Consider the following 16,566-nt stretch of genomic DNA (forward strand, 5'->3'; position numbering starts at 1 on the left):
GCCCTGCTCTAACATGCCTCACTGTTGCCTTTGGATGGATCAGATACTCAGCTGCTCTGTAAGCTGCCATACTTTCCTACTATCTCCTCAACACGTCAACCCTCCACTATCCCCCACGCTTCTCGAAAGCAGCTCTGGTTCCTTGCCAGGTTATCCTAAACTGACTATCTATCGGTCTTATGCCAGCTGCACTTACAGCTCAGTTGGTGCTGTCCAAACCCAGCTCACTTCCGCTGCTTCCACCAGGAGACGTTGATACGACTGCTACATCCATACCTTGTTTTGCTGGGCACCATTACTTAGTGCCGCTGGTGAATATCTATGTTTTACCTGCCTTAATCCTTGCTAAAGAGCAGACTCAGGATGGAGCTCGACACCTCACAGCTGCCGACATCTTGCCCCGCCAGAAGTTTCCCTGCCAAGTTTGTTTGAAGTGAAATGATTTGGTTAGCCAATTGAATGCAAAGCCAAAAGTATGTCATGTTTTTGTTTTTCCTAGTGGATTCATTACTTTAAGATGAACTCATTTGAGTACTAGATTTGAACATTTCTAATTTGTATTAGTCCCGATTTCAGTTCAGGGGCTGCCTTATTTTTCATAATCGTGCAGTATAGATCACAATATTTAGAACTCTTACCAAAATAAGGCAATCTTGAACGGTCCTTATTGTTTACTTTTTTTCTTTCATTTTACAGAGTTTGTGGATGCACTTAGATGTTTGCAATGAGCACTGTGGCTGGAATGCCTCAGTGTTTTGGATACAGATGCATAGGACTCCATAGTAATCGTATTTATCAAAGACGAACGTCATGAGCATGGTAATCCCTTTGCGGATTGATACTACAGAAGCGTCCTATTCGGAAATGGCAGCAGGATCAGAGTGAGTATTTCTACATATTTGTATGTGTGTGCAACGTTTTGTACAACTTCGCTGGTTTTGATTGCCATGTTTGCTGCTTGTCCTTTCTATTTTGATTTTATTTAAGGAATACTCTTTAATATAACCTACTATTCTGAAAAAATATTATCTGTAAATTAAGAGCTGAAAATGTTTTATTAAGCTGCTCATCTCATGGTCCTGGTGAAATGGCACTGGCATCCCAGACACCACTACTATGGCAATTTGCTTCAGTTTGGGTAGCTGAAATCCCTAAACATTCGTTTCTACACTTTACTCTATTTTTCAACCTTGAAATTCAGTAAAAAATTGATAATTTGCTATGCCAGTCTGCATCACATGTGTAGCTTGCATTCCTCAGATATTTTTGCTAGAGAAATGTGTATTTCCTTTATTGCATTTTTCTCAGAATATCATGCTATAACATTTTCTGAAGTGTCCATCACGTGTAAAGTAAAATCGGAAAATGATTTACATGTATCCTGTACCTCCATGTAGTATCAATAATTCAATTTTCTAGACAAATTCCACAACGTCATTGAGATGCTGAAAGGGGATTTGGTTTAGAGGTGGGGAATGTTCAAAACAGTCCCTCTGGAGTCTGCTGCTGTTTGTTACCCTACAAGGAAAGCTAGCGTGGCTACTGTCTCAACCTACATGTCTTTTGAAATTAGTTTTCACCCTCCATTGAAAATGGGAACATCCGTCAATTCATTCCTGCTGACCCTGTCAGCGTCCAAAAGTCTGATGTTGAAATCTTCTTGGTTCAAGAAAACAAGGCACTGCCAGTGTTGGCTGAAGGACTCTACATAGAAGAACGGGAAGCAAGGGATTATTTTCTGTAGAGAAACAAGACAATAGAAAAACGTCTGTTGACAGATACGCTTCTGATTTGAGCAAAACACCTCTGTTCGAGGCATATAAGCTGCAGATTCTATACTTTTGCATTAGATCGCCACCTGGTGTTGGCCTCGGATGATTGCATGTTGTTGTCGTCTTGGAAGAAGTCTTTGTAGTCACGAGATAAGTGACTCCTCCCCTGGACGATAGTGAGCATGGCCATCGGCTCCATCCTTAGATTGTTTTTTTCAGCCACTGGGTTTGGATGCAACTTTTCCGCTCCGGTTCGAAAATCTACTTTTCAAAGCCTTCGACGCGCAAAAACTTTCTAAAAACAAACTTTAACTTCAATATACATAGACTCGACCTCATCACATCGATTCCAGTCGACGGCGGTCCGTTGGACCTACCCACGTGGTGAGGCCTACAACTCATGGGAAGGACACATTCAAGAAATGCCCCGTGTGTGGAGCAACATTTCCACACAGCGACCATCAGGAGGTGTGTAACCTGTGTTTATCACCTGAACACGACAAGTCAAGCTGCACAGCTTGTGCGTCCTTTCGATCCAAGAAGATCATTCGAGATCGGAGGGCCCGTCAACACGACATGCAGAGATCAGATCCGGAAACGGTGGATATCTTCGATGAAGGTCCATGTGTCCCCGAGGAAGATTCCGATGATCTCCAGATCGTATCTGAGGCAGACGACACCGATGACTCCATACCATCAGGTCAACGCGTGAGTACGACTGCCCCCACCCTAGCCCCAACCCATAAACCAAAAGGCTAAAGTCAAAACTCCGCCTTTGGGACCCAGTCCAGACCGAGACATTGCTTTGAAAGCCCCGCCATCGAGCCCAGCTCCGAAGAAAATATTAAAGCCTTCCGGTAGCTCCATACCGAGCAAACCGCACGTGCCGATACTACCAGCTCCCGCAGCACCGAAACCGAAAGAAGAGCCGGTTCTGAAAAACACTCAGAAACCGTAGACTCCTACACAAAAGACGGCACCGAAACCAATGAAGCCTGCTTCCACTCCAAAATCTTCGGTGCCGAAACCCACAAAGCCTGCTTCCGATGCCTCCAAGCCCTCGAACCAGGCCTTGACTCCGAAAACAATACCTTTGGTGCCGAAAAGTAAGCCAAAGGACTATACAACAACTCCTAAGGCTAAAGACAAGCAAAAACCAGGCCCGGAGCCGAAAAAATCGTCGCCAAAAGCAATTTCTCAAGAAGAAGAGCTTTTTAGACCTGATCCTTTGCAAAAAAAGGATATACATAGTTCCAGAAACAGGACATGTTTCCACCACACCACACAGGAAGAGGAAGTCAGATACACCACCTACACCTCCAGTGCCTGTCAAGAAGAAGGACTCTGCCACATCTCCTATGCACCCTTCTTCTCCTGTATCTCTTTCTCCTGCTCTCCCTTTAAACATTTCACCTCAAAATTCTCCTCCTCATTCTCCACAACATACACCTCATCAGGATGCTGATAGGATCAGTATAGCATGGGGGGAGGGAAAGACCCCGATGACCCTTTCCCCTACACAACAGGTTCTCCAGACTGGAAATATCCAAACCCTCAGGATATACCGGATATTCCTGACCCACATATATATCCATCTAAACCTTCTCCCCCAGAAGACAATATTGGGTTTGGACACTTAATTAATAGGGCTGCCATCTATCACAATGTCACCCTGCATTCAGATGAGGCAGAAGAAGATTTTTTACTAGACACTTTTGAACAATCCCAAAAATCTGTGCAAATACTGCCAATGATTAAAGGAGTCATTAAACATGCACCAGAAGTGTTTAAAGATCCTGTAAAAGCTAGAATCATAAACCCAAGGATAGAGAAAAAGTACAGAGCAACTCCTGCGGATCCTGCTTACATTAAAGGACAGCTACCCTTAGACTCCCTAGTAGTTTCAAACGCTAGGTAAAAAGCAAATTCGCAAACATCAGACGAAGCACCACCTGCTGATAAAGAATCAAAGATCATAGATGCTTCAGGGAAAAGAATAGCTGCCCAAGCTAGTAATGCATGGCGCATTGCTAACACACAAGCTCTCCTCGCAAGATACGACAGGCCTCACTATGATCAGCTAGAGAAGCTCTTACAACATCTACCTGACCAATATAAGGCACAAGCAGATGACCTCATACAAGAGGGTAAGCTTATATCAAATGCCTTCATTAAATGTGCACTAGATGTAGCAGACACTGCATCCAGGGCAATAAACACCAGTGTCCTCCTTAGACGTCAAGGGTGGCTACGCATTTCAGGATTTAAGCAAGAGGTACAGACTACTATCTTAAATCAACCATTCAACCAACAACCATTGTTTGGTCCAGAAGTAGACACAGTTCTTGCAAAAATGAAAAAAGACACTGACACAGCCAAGTCTATGGGAGCCCTGCAGTCTACAGAAGCGATGGCTCCTTCCACAGAGGAGGCTCCAAACAAGCTGGAGCAGACAATTCGGCTTCCTTTAAGACAAATGCACAAGCATCCTCTAATAAAGGATACTTTAGAGGGGGCTACAGAGGTAATAACAATAAGGGAAGCGGTCGAGGTAACAACAATAATCGATCCTCTTCCACCACTAAACAGTGACTTCCTTCAGCTCCCTCAACAGCATACCACTCCTGTAAGGAGGAGATTAACACAGTTCCTACCTGTCTGGAATTCCATCACAACAGACAAGTGGGTAAGACAAGTCAAGTTAAGACAAGTTAAAATTTGTATAGCGCACTACTCACCCATAGGGTCTGAAGGCGCTTGAGGGAGGGGGGGGGGGGTACATTATTTATCAAATATTCAAGTTTTGAGTTGTTTTCTGAAGGAGAGGTGGTTATCCAGTATTTGGGTGTCTTTCATAGATTCACATGCCTGAATCATTCCCCGTCGTCGAGACGGGAGCCTCCGGTATATAAAAAGTAATGTCCTATAGACATACATATAAAGGAATAGGCCTAAGGGTCTCACCTTAGTGTCAATCTAAGTCCTTATGTAGGAAGGACCAAACAGAGTAGGCCCAAGGGTCCCACCTTGGTAGCCTATCTGTGTCCTTTTGTAAAAAGGACCAAAGTAAAGAGAACCAACCAATCAGCTACTACCTCCTTCTAGAACCTTCCTGTTAGGAGCCTCAGTCTCTCAGATTTTCTACCGCACGTTGTGCTAGGGAGTCTCCACCTGAGTTCTCCTCAGGAAACTTATTTTTTCATCAAAAATCGATATTTTCTCAACTTCTTTGCTATGGCTGATAGCCAGAAAAAAGGACTATTTCGAGCCTGTACCTCATGTGGTAAAAAAAGGCTTCACGTGGAGGATAAACATGAGACCTGTTTATACTGCCTCTACCCCCAACACCAGGCCAAGGACTGCAAAATATGTAGAACATTCTCCCATAAAACTCAGAAGGACCGGGAAGGACGTCTTCTGATATGGCTGAACAGGCTTAAGAACAAACCAGAGAGCGACCTGGTTTCAGAAGGTGAGAGCATGTCTGGCGCCTCGCAGTTCTCCTTGAAGAGGCCTAGGGTTTCCTCCCCTGGCCCCTCAGACACCCCTCCTAAGAAGGCCAGAAAGTCTTCAGAGGGCAGGCCACCTGTGTCTGACAAGGAACTTCCTGTCCCCAGGAAGCAGCCGCTGATTCCGGCGACGACAACAACGTCGATAGTCTCCTCCGCGCTGGAAACCGTCTCTACGTCGACGACAACAGTGTCGACGACGACGGCTTCGTCGGCGTCTTCCTCGTCGACGAGAACAACACCTTCATCATCGACGAGTAGACCTGTGCCATCTACCGCTCCATCGACGACTAGGACTACGTCGTCGACGACGAGATCGACGCCAAAGACATCGACGGCGACCCCGTCGACGAAAGCCACAACGTCGACGAGGAGCACCCCGTCGATGGCGACGAAGCCGTCGACGACGGAGAAGTTGTCGTCAACGAGGACAACGTCGACGAGGACATCGTCGACGGACACACCGTCGACGAAGAGTAAATATCCGCTGACGACGGAGATCTCTATGGCGGCTCCGCCGACACAGGCGTCGACGACAGCTAGTACCTGGAAAGAGTCTGAACTGCTGTCACATGCCATGGATGCCCAGACGTCTCATGTCACGATCAAAATAACTAAAAAGCCAATTACACCGGACATGACGTCACCTAGTAAGGTGCAACAACTAACCCCATCCTGCTTCTTGCAAGATGAAGAGCTAGATGAGGAGCTGTATACTCAGGCCACTAGTCCTTCAGAATTGGTGCTTAAGTGCCAGAGTACAGATGAGGAACAAGAAGTATAGGAACACATGGAACAAACCGTCCATACTCAGGTGCACACACAAGTAACACCGATGGTGTGCCTACCAGCATCCATTGTCTCGGACCTACAATTCCTCATCAAAGACTATAAAGAGCGGTTTCCAGAGAAAGCCACTACTGCTGCACCTCCAGCTCCACAGGTACCTGCTCCCGTACCCCGACATAAGCCTCCTCCGCTGGTACTTTCTAGAAATCAAGATGCAGCACAAGACATCATCTCGTCCAATGATGAGGAGAGAGACCATGAAGAGGGGGAAGTCCGTGACGATGACTCAGACCCTGACGCAGACCAGGACTAATTCGCTCAATCTCCGGCCTCTCCAGAGCCACAGTCTTCGGAGTCTCCACCCGCGGACATTGGTGGCTTCCATAACCTCATTGAGAGGGCAGCCAAAAGGTTCCATATGTCTATGGAAACACAGGAGGCTGAATGTTTCCTCTACGATTTTAAGGAACCTACGAAAAAGAAGACAAGATCAATCCCGATTATTGACGACCTATGGAAACAGGGCAAACAACTAATACAGACGCCAGTTTCTCTGCAGGTGGTCGTGCCCAGGCTGGATAAAAAATACAAAGCCACATCTTCGGCACCAGCATGTCTCAATGGTCACCCCAAGGCAGACTCCGTGGTTACTCAAGCGGCGCAGAAGAACTCGCGCAATCCTGCATCCCCCTTATCAACGCCACCCGACAAGGAAGGCAGGAAGCTAGATGCCATTGGAAAACGCTTTTCCACCACATCTGCAACGACGGTGAAGATCGCAAATTCGATTGCACTCCTGGGCCGCTATAACCGTCAACTCTGGGCGGACATCGCTCCCTACCTCGCTAACCTACCAGAGGATTTGAAAGCGGAGACACACTCACTACTCCTAGAGGGCCAAACATCGGCTTCTGAACTGATTGACTGTGCTATAGACGTAGCCATGACTGGCTTCAGACAGCTGGCAGGCGCCGCTGTTCTAAGACGACAAGGTTGGCTTAAGGCCACCTCCTTCCGTCAGGAAGTACAAACTAAAATCATTGATATGCCTTACGATGGCAAACATCTTTTTGGCGAAAAGATCGATGACGCCCTCACCACAATCAAAAAGGACACCGATAAGGCCAGGGCTCTGGGAACTCTACAATTTAGAAACCAGTCCTTTCGTGGCAACAGAGGAAGAGGACAATCTACGTACAGAGGTTCCTATCAAAACAGGTCCTCCTACCCGTACTCCCAGAGCAAGACGCAGTTCCAACAGCGTCAAAGCCAGACGGGAGGTCAAACTTCCTACAACAAATCGACCTACAGGGGAAAAAACCAAAAGAGACCTGCTGGCAATCGCCAATGACTCTTCCCAATGGCCAGCCCATCCACCATTGCATTTTTTAAGACTTGGAGGAAAACTCTCCTTCTTCTTGAAAAACTGGCGACAAATAACAACGGACCGGTGGATTTTACAACTTATCCAATTCGGTCACTCACTGGAATTTCTTTCGATTCCCCCAACGATGCCACCAGCCAAGCGGCCCCACAGACACCTACGGCTGCTTCTTCAGGAAATAACTTCCATGCTTCAAAAGGGAGCAATAGAGAAAGTTCCACACGCCCAAAAAGGAGAAGGATTCTACTCCCACTTCTTCCTAATTCACAAAAAAGGCAAGAAATGGAGACTAATCCTCGACCTGAGAGCGCTCAATGTGTTCCTAAAGAAACAGTCGTTCCGTATGGTCACACTACAAGAGATCCTGGGACTCCTGGAGGAAGGCGACTACATGACGTCACTAGATCTGCAGGACGCCTACTACCACATCCCTATCCTCAGGGGACACAGGAAGTACCTCAGGTTCGCAGTGGCAGGAACCCACTATCAATTCCATGTTCTCCCGTTTGGCCTCAAATCTGCCCACGGATATTTACAAAATGCCTCTCTCCTGTGGCAGCCTTCCTTCGTCAACAGGGCCACCAGGTTTTCCCATACCTGGACGACTGGCTGGTAAAGGCGCCGTCGGCGATAGCCGCAGCCACATCTTCCAGCGCCTGTCTGAATCTTTTCCGCCGACTAGGCCTGACCCTCAACAGAGAGAAATCAACATTGGTACCAAGCAAAGTCATCACTTTCCTTGGAGCGACCCTGGACACGGAACGCGCGAGAGCCTTCCCCTCGCAGGAGAGAAAGACCAAACTCATATCCTTAGCCGCGTTAGTGGCATCAAGAAAGACCCTGACGGTCCGTACCTTCAAGTCTCTCCTTGGCATGATGTCTTCATACATTCTGCTCATTCCACACTGCCGTCTCAAAATGCGCCCCATCCAGGAAGAACTAACGAGACAGTGGACACAGGCTGCGGGATCCTTCGAAGACCGCATACAAGTCACACAAACTATAGTCAATCATTTACAATGGTGGAGGTCGCCCAAACACCTGTCACAGGGACTGCCATTCCTGCTTCCGGCGGAACCACATGTGGTCACAACGGACGCATCCCTAGAAGGCTGGGGGGCGGTCCTGCAAGAACTCCAGATCAATGGCAAATGGACGCCGCAGGAATCCAAACTCCATATCAACATTCTGGAGCTAAAGGCAGTCTTTCTAGCTCTCCAAGCTTTCCTTCCACGCATCCGAAACTCCCCAGTGCTCGTCAGGACAGACAACACCACGACGATGCACTACCTGAACAAACAGGGAGGGACGCGTTCTCTTTCACTCTCTCAAGAATCACAGAGAGTCTGGAATTGGCTTCTGGAGCATGGAATAACACTCAAAGCCGAATACGTCCCGGGCAAAGACAACGTCCTGGCGGACGCCCTGAGCAGGGAACGGTCACTATCCCACGAATGGGAGCTGGACATGGAGGCGCTGAACTACATCTTTGCAGAGTGGGGAACCCCGTAGATAGACCTCTTTGCCACCAGGGAGAACGCCAAATGCCCAAGCTTCGCAAGCAGTCTTCCCCAACCATGAACCCTCGGGAATGCATTTTCCATCGCCTGGCGGAACGTGTTTGCTTACGCCTTTCCGCCATTTCCACTGATACCCAGGGTCCTCAGGAAGATGAAGTCGGAGCCCTGCACCCTGATCCTCATCGCCCCATCCTGGCCGAGGCAGCATTGGTACACGGAACTTCATCGCCTATCTGTCCGACCCCCCTCTTCGCCTGCACAATAATCCGGCCCTACTCACAATGTCCCAAGGACAGGTTCTCCACCCGAACCTGAGCCCTCTGAAGTTATCAGCCTGGCTCCTGAATACCGCGAATTCAGCCACCTGAACATTCCGCAGGAGTGTAGAGATGTCCTTGCTAAAGCTGGAGCAGACAGCACTAATAAGACCTATTCTCTAAAATGGAAGCGCTTCTGTGTCTGGTGTGTGACAGAAGGCCTACACCCTTTCCAGGTCACCCCACAGCAACTGCTACCATATCTACTGCATCTAGCGCAGTCAGGTCTTGCACATGCGTCCATCAAAGTACATCTAGCAGTGATATCCAGGTTCACAAGAACTTCCAAGGGTCCTTCCCTGTGGGCAGACAGGCTTGTCAAACAATTCCTAAAAGGCCTATTCAGATCCTTTCCACGGCCAAGACCTATCCCTCCGTCGTGGCACCTCAATGTGGTCCTTCACCAACTGATGAAGCACCCCTTCGAACCTATCCACAAAGCGGATATCAAATTCCTTTCATGGAAGACGGCCCTCCTCCTGGCTCTAACCTCTGCCAGAAGGGTCAGTGAACTGCAGGCTCTCTCCATCCAAGATCCTTTTTTACAATTCAGAGAGGACAGAGTCATCCTGAGAACTAACCCACGATTCAAACCTAAAGTCCACTCGGACTTCCACCTTAATGAACCAGTGGTACTAAAATCGTTCTTTCCAAACCCAACTACTACGGCTGAAAGAACCCTGCATTCATTAGATCTGAAGAGATGTCTCAAATTCTACATCGACAGAACACGACACTTCAGAAAATCATCCCAACTCTTTGTTGCATTTAGCAGACCAAGGAAAGGCATGCCCCTGACGAAACAAAGTATATCAAGGTGGATCTCTTCAGCGATAACTTTCTGCCATGACAAGGCTGGGCGGCCTTTGGACTCACGAGTCAAAGCACATTCCACGAGAGCCATGTCCACGTCTGCGGCACTATTTGCTGGAGTGCCACTCCTGGACATCTGTAGAGCGGCGACCTGGAAGTCCCCGCATACCTTCACCAGGCACTACTGCTTGGAAACTGAGCTGACGAAAGATGCAGCAGTGGGCAGAGCAGTGCTTCACCATCTGTTCCAGTGAGGTGAGCCTTCTTACATCCCACCATCCTTTACTGGTATGCACATCTCTTTATTCCTAGATACTACATGACATTGTATGTTGTTGATTTGCAGTCGCAGATATGTATTATCTTCAGACTCTGATATGATGTACCATCACAGAATGTGCATATTGTATTGCTTGCTACTCTGATTCAGGCATGTGAATCTATGAAAGACACCCAAATACTGGATAAGAAATGCGTTACTTACCTGTAACTGCAGTTATCCAGTATTAGTGTCTTTCATAGATTCACATGCACCCTCCGCCTCCCCTGGAAGGACTCACCTATCTCTCTAACAAGTTTACGCCTAACTAGCTTGGTGCGTACGAAAATCTGAGAGACTGAGGTTCCTGACAGGAAGGTTCTAGAAGGAGGTAGTAGCTGATTGGTTGGTTCTCTTTACTTTGGTCCTTTTTACAAAAGGACACAGATAGGCTACCAAGGTGGGACACTTGGGCCTACTCTGTTTGGTCCTTCCTACATAAGGACTTAGATAGGACACTAAGGTGAGACCCTTAGGCCTATTCCTTTATATGTATGTCTATAGGATATTACTTTTAATATACCGGAGGCTCCCGTCTCGACGACGGGGAATGATTCAGGCATGTGAATCTATGAAAGACACTAATACTGGATAACTGCAGTTACAGGTAAGTAACGCATTTCTTCTGTGTAAGGCGGAGGTGGGTGGGGAGAGAGTTCCAGGTTTTGGCCGCTAAGTAGGAAAAAGATCTTCCTCCCATGGTGGATCTTAGGATGCGTGGAATAGCGGCGAGGGCTTGATTGGACGATCGTAGTTGGCGGGTGGGGGGTGTAGAAGGTCAGGCGCGTGTTGAGGTATTTGGGTCCTAGGTCGTAGAGGACTTTGTGTGCGTGGGTGAGGAGACGGAACGTTATTCTCTTGTTGACGGGGAGCCAGTGGAGGTCTCTTAGGTGACCGGATATGTGATTGTGGCGGGGGATGTCAAGGATGAGTTTGGCGGAGGCGTTCTGAATGCGTTGGAGTTTTTTCTGCAATTTGGCCGTGGTTCCGGCGTAGAGGGTGTTTCCGTAGTCCAGTCGGCTGGTGACCGTCTTTCTTGGTTCTGTGGGGATCCAACGGAAGATCTTTTTGAGCATACGTAGGATGTTAAAGCATGATGATGAGACAGCGTTGACTTGTCTGGTCATCGAGAGGGAGGAGTCCAGGATGAAGCCCAGGTTGTGTGCGTAGTCCGTTGGTTTGGGTGCGCTGCCCAGGGCCGGTGGCCACCATGAGTCGTCCCAGGAAGAGGGGGTTGATCCTAGGATGAGGACTTCCGTCTTGTCTGAATTTAGTTTTAAACGGCTGTTCTTCATCCACTCGGCTACGTCTTTCATCCCTTCGTGTAGGTTGGTTTTGGCGGTGTTTGTGTCTTTGGTGAGGGAGAGGATCAGCTGTGTGTCGTCAGCGTAGGAGATGATGTTGAGGTTGTGTTGGCGCGCGATGGATGCGAGGGGGCTCATGTAGACGTTGAAGAGGGTGGGGCTGAGCGATGATCCTTGTGGTCCGCCGCAGATGACTTCAGTGGCCTCTGATCTGAAGGGGGGAGGCGTACTCTCTGGGTTCTTCCGGTGAGGAACGAGATGATCCAGTCCAATGCTTTTCCTTGTATCCCGACGTTGCTGAGGCGTTTTATGAGGGTGCTATGACAGACCGTGTCGAATGCTGCGGAGAGGTCCAGTAGGATGAGGGCAGCTGTTTCTCCGTTGTCAAGTAGTGTTCGAATGTCGTCTGTGGCTGCAATGAGGGCGGTCTCGGTGCTGTGTTTGGCTCGGACGCCGGACTGTGATGGGTCGAGGGAGCCGTTAGACTCGAGGAAGGCGGCGAGCTGACTGTTGACGGTTTTCTCAATGACTTTGGCAGGGAATGGGAGGAGCGAAATGGGGCGGTAGTTCTTAAGTTCGGTGGGGTCTGCTGTGGGTTTCTTCTGGAGGGCGCTGAGTTCGGCATGTTTCCAGCTTTCCGGGAAGGTGGCGGTGTTGAGGGAGCAGTTGATGGTATCTCGGAGATGGGGTGCGATGATGGAGTCGGCTTTGTTGAAGATGTGGTGGGGGCATGGGTCGGTTGGCGATCCGGAGTGGATGGAGTTCATCAAGCGGATAGTGTCCTCAGTGCTGATTGGGTTCCAGGCGCAAAGGTTGGTTCAGGTTTGTGATAGAAGGACAACACTATCAATTCAAAGTCCTTCCTTTCGGGGTCAAAACTACACCAAGAGTGTTCACAAAGTGCCTAGCAGTAGTAGCAGCACATCTCAGAAGACAACATATCCATGTCTTTCCATACTTAGACAATTGGCTCATAAAAGCCAAGTCATTCAACCAGGGTGTTCAACAACCATCTCACACAATTCAGACACTGCACAACTTGGGGTTTATAATAAACTACACCAAGTCACATGTACAGCCCTCTCATGTACCTCAATACCTAGGGGCTACCATAAACACCAATACAGCTCTAGCTTATCCCAGTCCAGCCAGGATACAGAGCATTCAAGCCTTAGTCACAAGGTTTCAAAACCAACACTCTTTCCCAGCCAGTGTTCATGCAATTAATAGGCATGATTACATCTTGCATTTTTATTATATCATATGCAAGACTGCAAATGCGCCCATTGCAGGAATGTCTAGCACATCAGTGTAATCAGGCACAAGGACAACTAACAGACCTGGTGTTGGTGAACAGCCGCACACATCGCTCTCTGCAGTGGTGGAACACCAAAAACATGCCCAGAGGGCGGCCGTTCCTCGAGCCTGTTCCACAGATAGTACTAACAACAGACGCATCCCTCACAGGATGGGCAGCACATTTGCTTCACCTCACAATTAAAGGAAGTTGGACCGCTCAACAAAAGGTGTTTCACATCAATCACCTAGAGTTGCTAGCGATTTTTCTGGCACTGAAGTCCTTCCAAGTGCACATACACAACAAAGCTGTCTTAATCCAGACGGACAACATGACAGCCATGTACTACATACAAAAACAAGAAGGCACACATTCCCTGCAACTGTCCCAGCTCGCACAAAACATTTGGAGATGGGCCATTCCACAAAAGATATATCTGCTTGCAGAACACCTTCCAGGAGTTCACAATCAGATAGCAGATCTGTTAAGTCGACAGACACAACAGATTCACGAATGGGAACTACATCTGCAAGTTCTTCAACCATTCTTTCACAAGTGGGGTCATCCAGACATAGACCTGTTTGCCACACACGAAAACGCAAAATGCCCAACCTTTGCCGCCAGGTTTCCACACCCGTTGTCCAAGGGCAATGGGATATGGATGAACTGGTCAAGTAGATTTGCGTACGCTTTTCCGCCAACCCCACTAATACCACTTGTGGTACGCAAGCTCAGACAACAATCTCTCAAAATGATCCCGCTAGCTCCCACATGGGCACGCCAACCGTGGTTCACCACACTGCTAGAACTCTCTCTAGTTCTCTGACACCATCCATGCTAACGCAGAACCATGGAGATATCAGGCATCCAGATCCAAGTAAACTGAATCTGGCGATCTGGCTCCTGAAGTCTTTTTTTTTTTTATAATCAAATTTTTATTGTAGTTTGATGCAAGAAATGTCATTGATAACAAGTCACACATCATCGTTAAAAAAAAAACCCTCTCTCCCCAATGACCGTGTAAATCATATCAGTCTTTCCTGAGTAAGGAAATAGTCTCTTCACATCCCACTGAGGAATCAGGCAAAGGCCCATCAGGGTGGAAGTAGGCCAAACCATTTGCCCCACACTTTGTTAAATATTTCTGGGCATCCCCGGGCCTCAAAGAGGGATTCTTCCTGCACCCCGCACCAGTCCACCCCCCTCCTCCACATCCACAGTACCGGCGCCTCAGTTTGGGACCATCTAGGTGCCATATCTCGCTTCTCCAAAGCCAACGCTGTTCCCAGGAAGCGCTTGTCGGCCCGGGAGCCATCCAGGCCATCGAACACTCCCAGTAATAAGTGTCTCGGGTCGTGAGGAACCACCCATCCCAAGGCCCGCATGAGCTCACGCTCTACTGCACCCCCCCCCCCAACGGATCTAAGGCCGGACACAGCCACACCATGTGATAGAAGTCAGCTGGGGCACCAGCACAGCGCGCACAGGTCGGGTTGCTCTCAAGCCTGCTCGAAAGAGACGCGCTGGGTTGAGGTATGCCGTGTGGAGATAGTAGAGCTGTACCAAGCGCAGCTTAGAAAATGTTGTGAGGGTTTTAGGCACCATTAGGGCATCGTGCCAGTCTGCCTCGTCCAGGGGGCCCACCCACCCCTCCAACCTTTCCCTAAGCCGGTCCAAGAATGTGGGACAGTTGTTTATCAGAGCTCGATATATACGGGACACCCCCCTCTCCCCAGGTTACCCATCGTGACCTCACCTTGGGCTTCTAGAGGACTAAACTCCAGGAGGGAGGTGGGTGTTGGGAGGTGTATATGGAGGGCGTGACGGAGCTGCAAATATTTGTAGAACTGGGAGGGGAAGAGAGCGTGTCTATGCTGTAGGTCAGAAAAGGAGCGCACATGGTCTCCCACCCACACATCCCCAAGCTGTGATATCCCCACCAAGTCCCAGTGGCGGAAACCCTCCAGGGGTGAGACCTCTCTCAACCAAGTGCCATGCCAGATGGGTGTCTGTCTAGTCAGCTTCCGGTCCCTAGTCACCAGGCAAAGGGCAGCACGCCAAGCCATGAACACTGACCTGGTGATTGGGGGTAGGGTTTGTGGCACCGGGGATCCTTACAGGTAGCCATGAAGCTGCGCAAAATCTAGGACAGCAAGCTCTACCCGATAAGGTGAGTCGGACGAGCCGCCCGCAAACCAATCATGAAGCACAATAAGTCTTGTAGCTAGGTAGTAAAAATGAAGGTTGGTAACACCCATACTGCCATCAAAGGGGGGAACCCGGCAATGGGACAGGGACAGTCGCGACCGCCGCCAGCCCACAGAAATCGGGTAAGTGCGCCATCCAGTTCCCTGAACCAGCTGCGCGAGAGGTGGACCGTGGTGTTCTGGAGAATATAGAGGAAGCTGGGAAGGATCATCATTTTAAAAAGGGCACTCCTGCCCAGCGGGTTAAGGGGAAGGGACTGCCAGTTCCTAAGATCGGTTTTCATCCGGGAGACCAGGGGGGCAACATTGAGGGCCCATTCCTGCTCCGGCAGGAGGGTCACCCATACTCCCAGGTACTTGAATGATTTCCTCCGGAGGGGGGATTATCGCCTGCCAGTCAAAGCATGCTCGGGTGGGGTGTAGAGGAACTAAAGTAGACTTCATCGGGTTAAGACGAAGACCCGAGACCTGTTCAAAGTCTGACAAGACTGCCAGAGCTCCAGGGCCGGAATGTTCCTGGTCAGCCAAGTAGAGCAGAACATCTTCCGCGTATAGAACAATTTTATCCACTTGAATTTGCTCCCATACCCAACCCTGGATAAGGGAATCCTGTCGAATTAACGCCGCCAGGGGCTCCATCGCCAGCGCGAATAGGAGGGGTGAGAGAGGGCAACCCTGTCGGGTGCCCCTCCGGATCGGGAATGGCTCAGAGATTTCACAGTTGACGAGGACACTGGCTCTAGGGCTGTTATAGAGAACCGGGACCAGGCGGCGGAAGGGAAGACCGAAACTAAGCATGAGCGGATTTTGCGGATTGGCAATCCGCGAATTTTGCGGATTTGCGGATTCGCAATCCGCAAAATCCGCGAATTCCCGCGAATTTGCGGATTTTTTTTTTTTTTGTGTTCGCCCGTGTTTCTGCCAGTTCGCGAGGGTTTTTACAATTTCGCAATTTGCGAACTTACCTGTCGGGTCGCAAGTTTTGCGAACTTGTTGTTTCTACGTGTCCAGCCTGTTTGGGACACTCTTCTTCATCACTGCCACTCTCTGTCACCACTGCCACTCTCTGACTACTCATGCCACCCTCTGGCCCACCCATGCCACCCTCTGTTTCATCACTACACCCTCTGGTTGTCCAGTGTACATTATTTTCGGCAAAGCAAAGCACACCTTCCCTGCCTCAAGTGACCTGAATTAATTTGGGGCTGATTAATGTGTCACAGAATATTTTTTTAGCTGGCACCTGCTTCCTTAGTGCGCCCTGATTAGTGATCTTTTGCACTTGCTAAGTGCTTTCATTGTTGCAAAATTAGTTACAACACCTGCCCTGCCCCA

General features: G+C 49.0%; 1 protein-coding gene across 7 annotated transcripts in view; it reads left to right on the plus strand.

Moving 5' to 3' along the window:
* The window catches only part of KMT2E (lysine methyltransferase 2E (inactive)), a 1,891,352-nt gene that overhangs the window by 177,902 nt on the left and 1,696,884 nt on the right, over window positions 1-16,566 (plus strand). For all 7 annotated transcript variants that reach the window (XM_086966923.1, XM_086966942.1, XM_086966930.1 and 4 more), the window contains one exon: window positions 697-881. In XM_086966923.1, the coding sequence (XP_086823049.1) occupies window positions 811-881 (71 nt within the window). In that variant the 5' untranslated portion in view covers window positions 697-810. The remainder of the gene's footprint in view (window positions 1-696; window positions 882-16,566) is intronic.

The sequence above is a fragment of the Lissotriton vulgaris genome, chromosome 1_1, assembly GCF_964263255.1.
Source record: "Lissotriton vulgaris chromosome 1_1, aLisVul1.2, whole genome shotgun sequence".
NCBI classification, from domain to species: Eukaryota; Metazoa; Chordata; class Amphibia; order Caudata; family Salamandridae; genus Lissotriton; species Lissotriton vulgaris.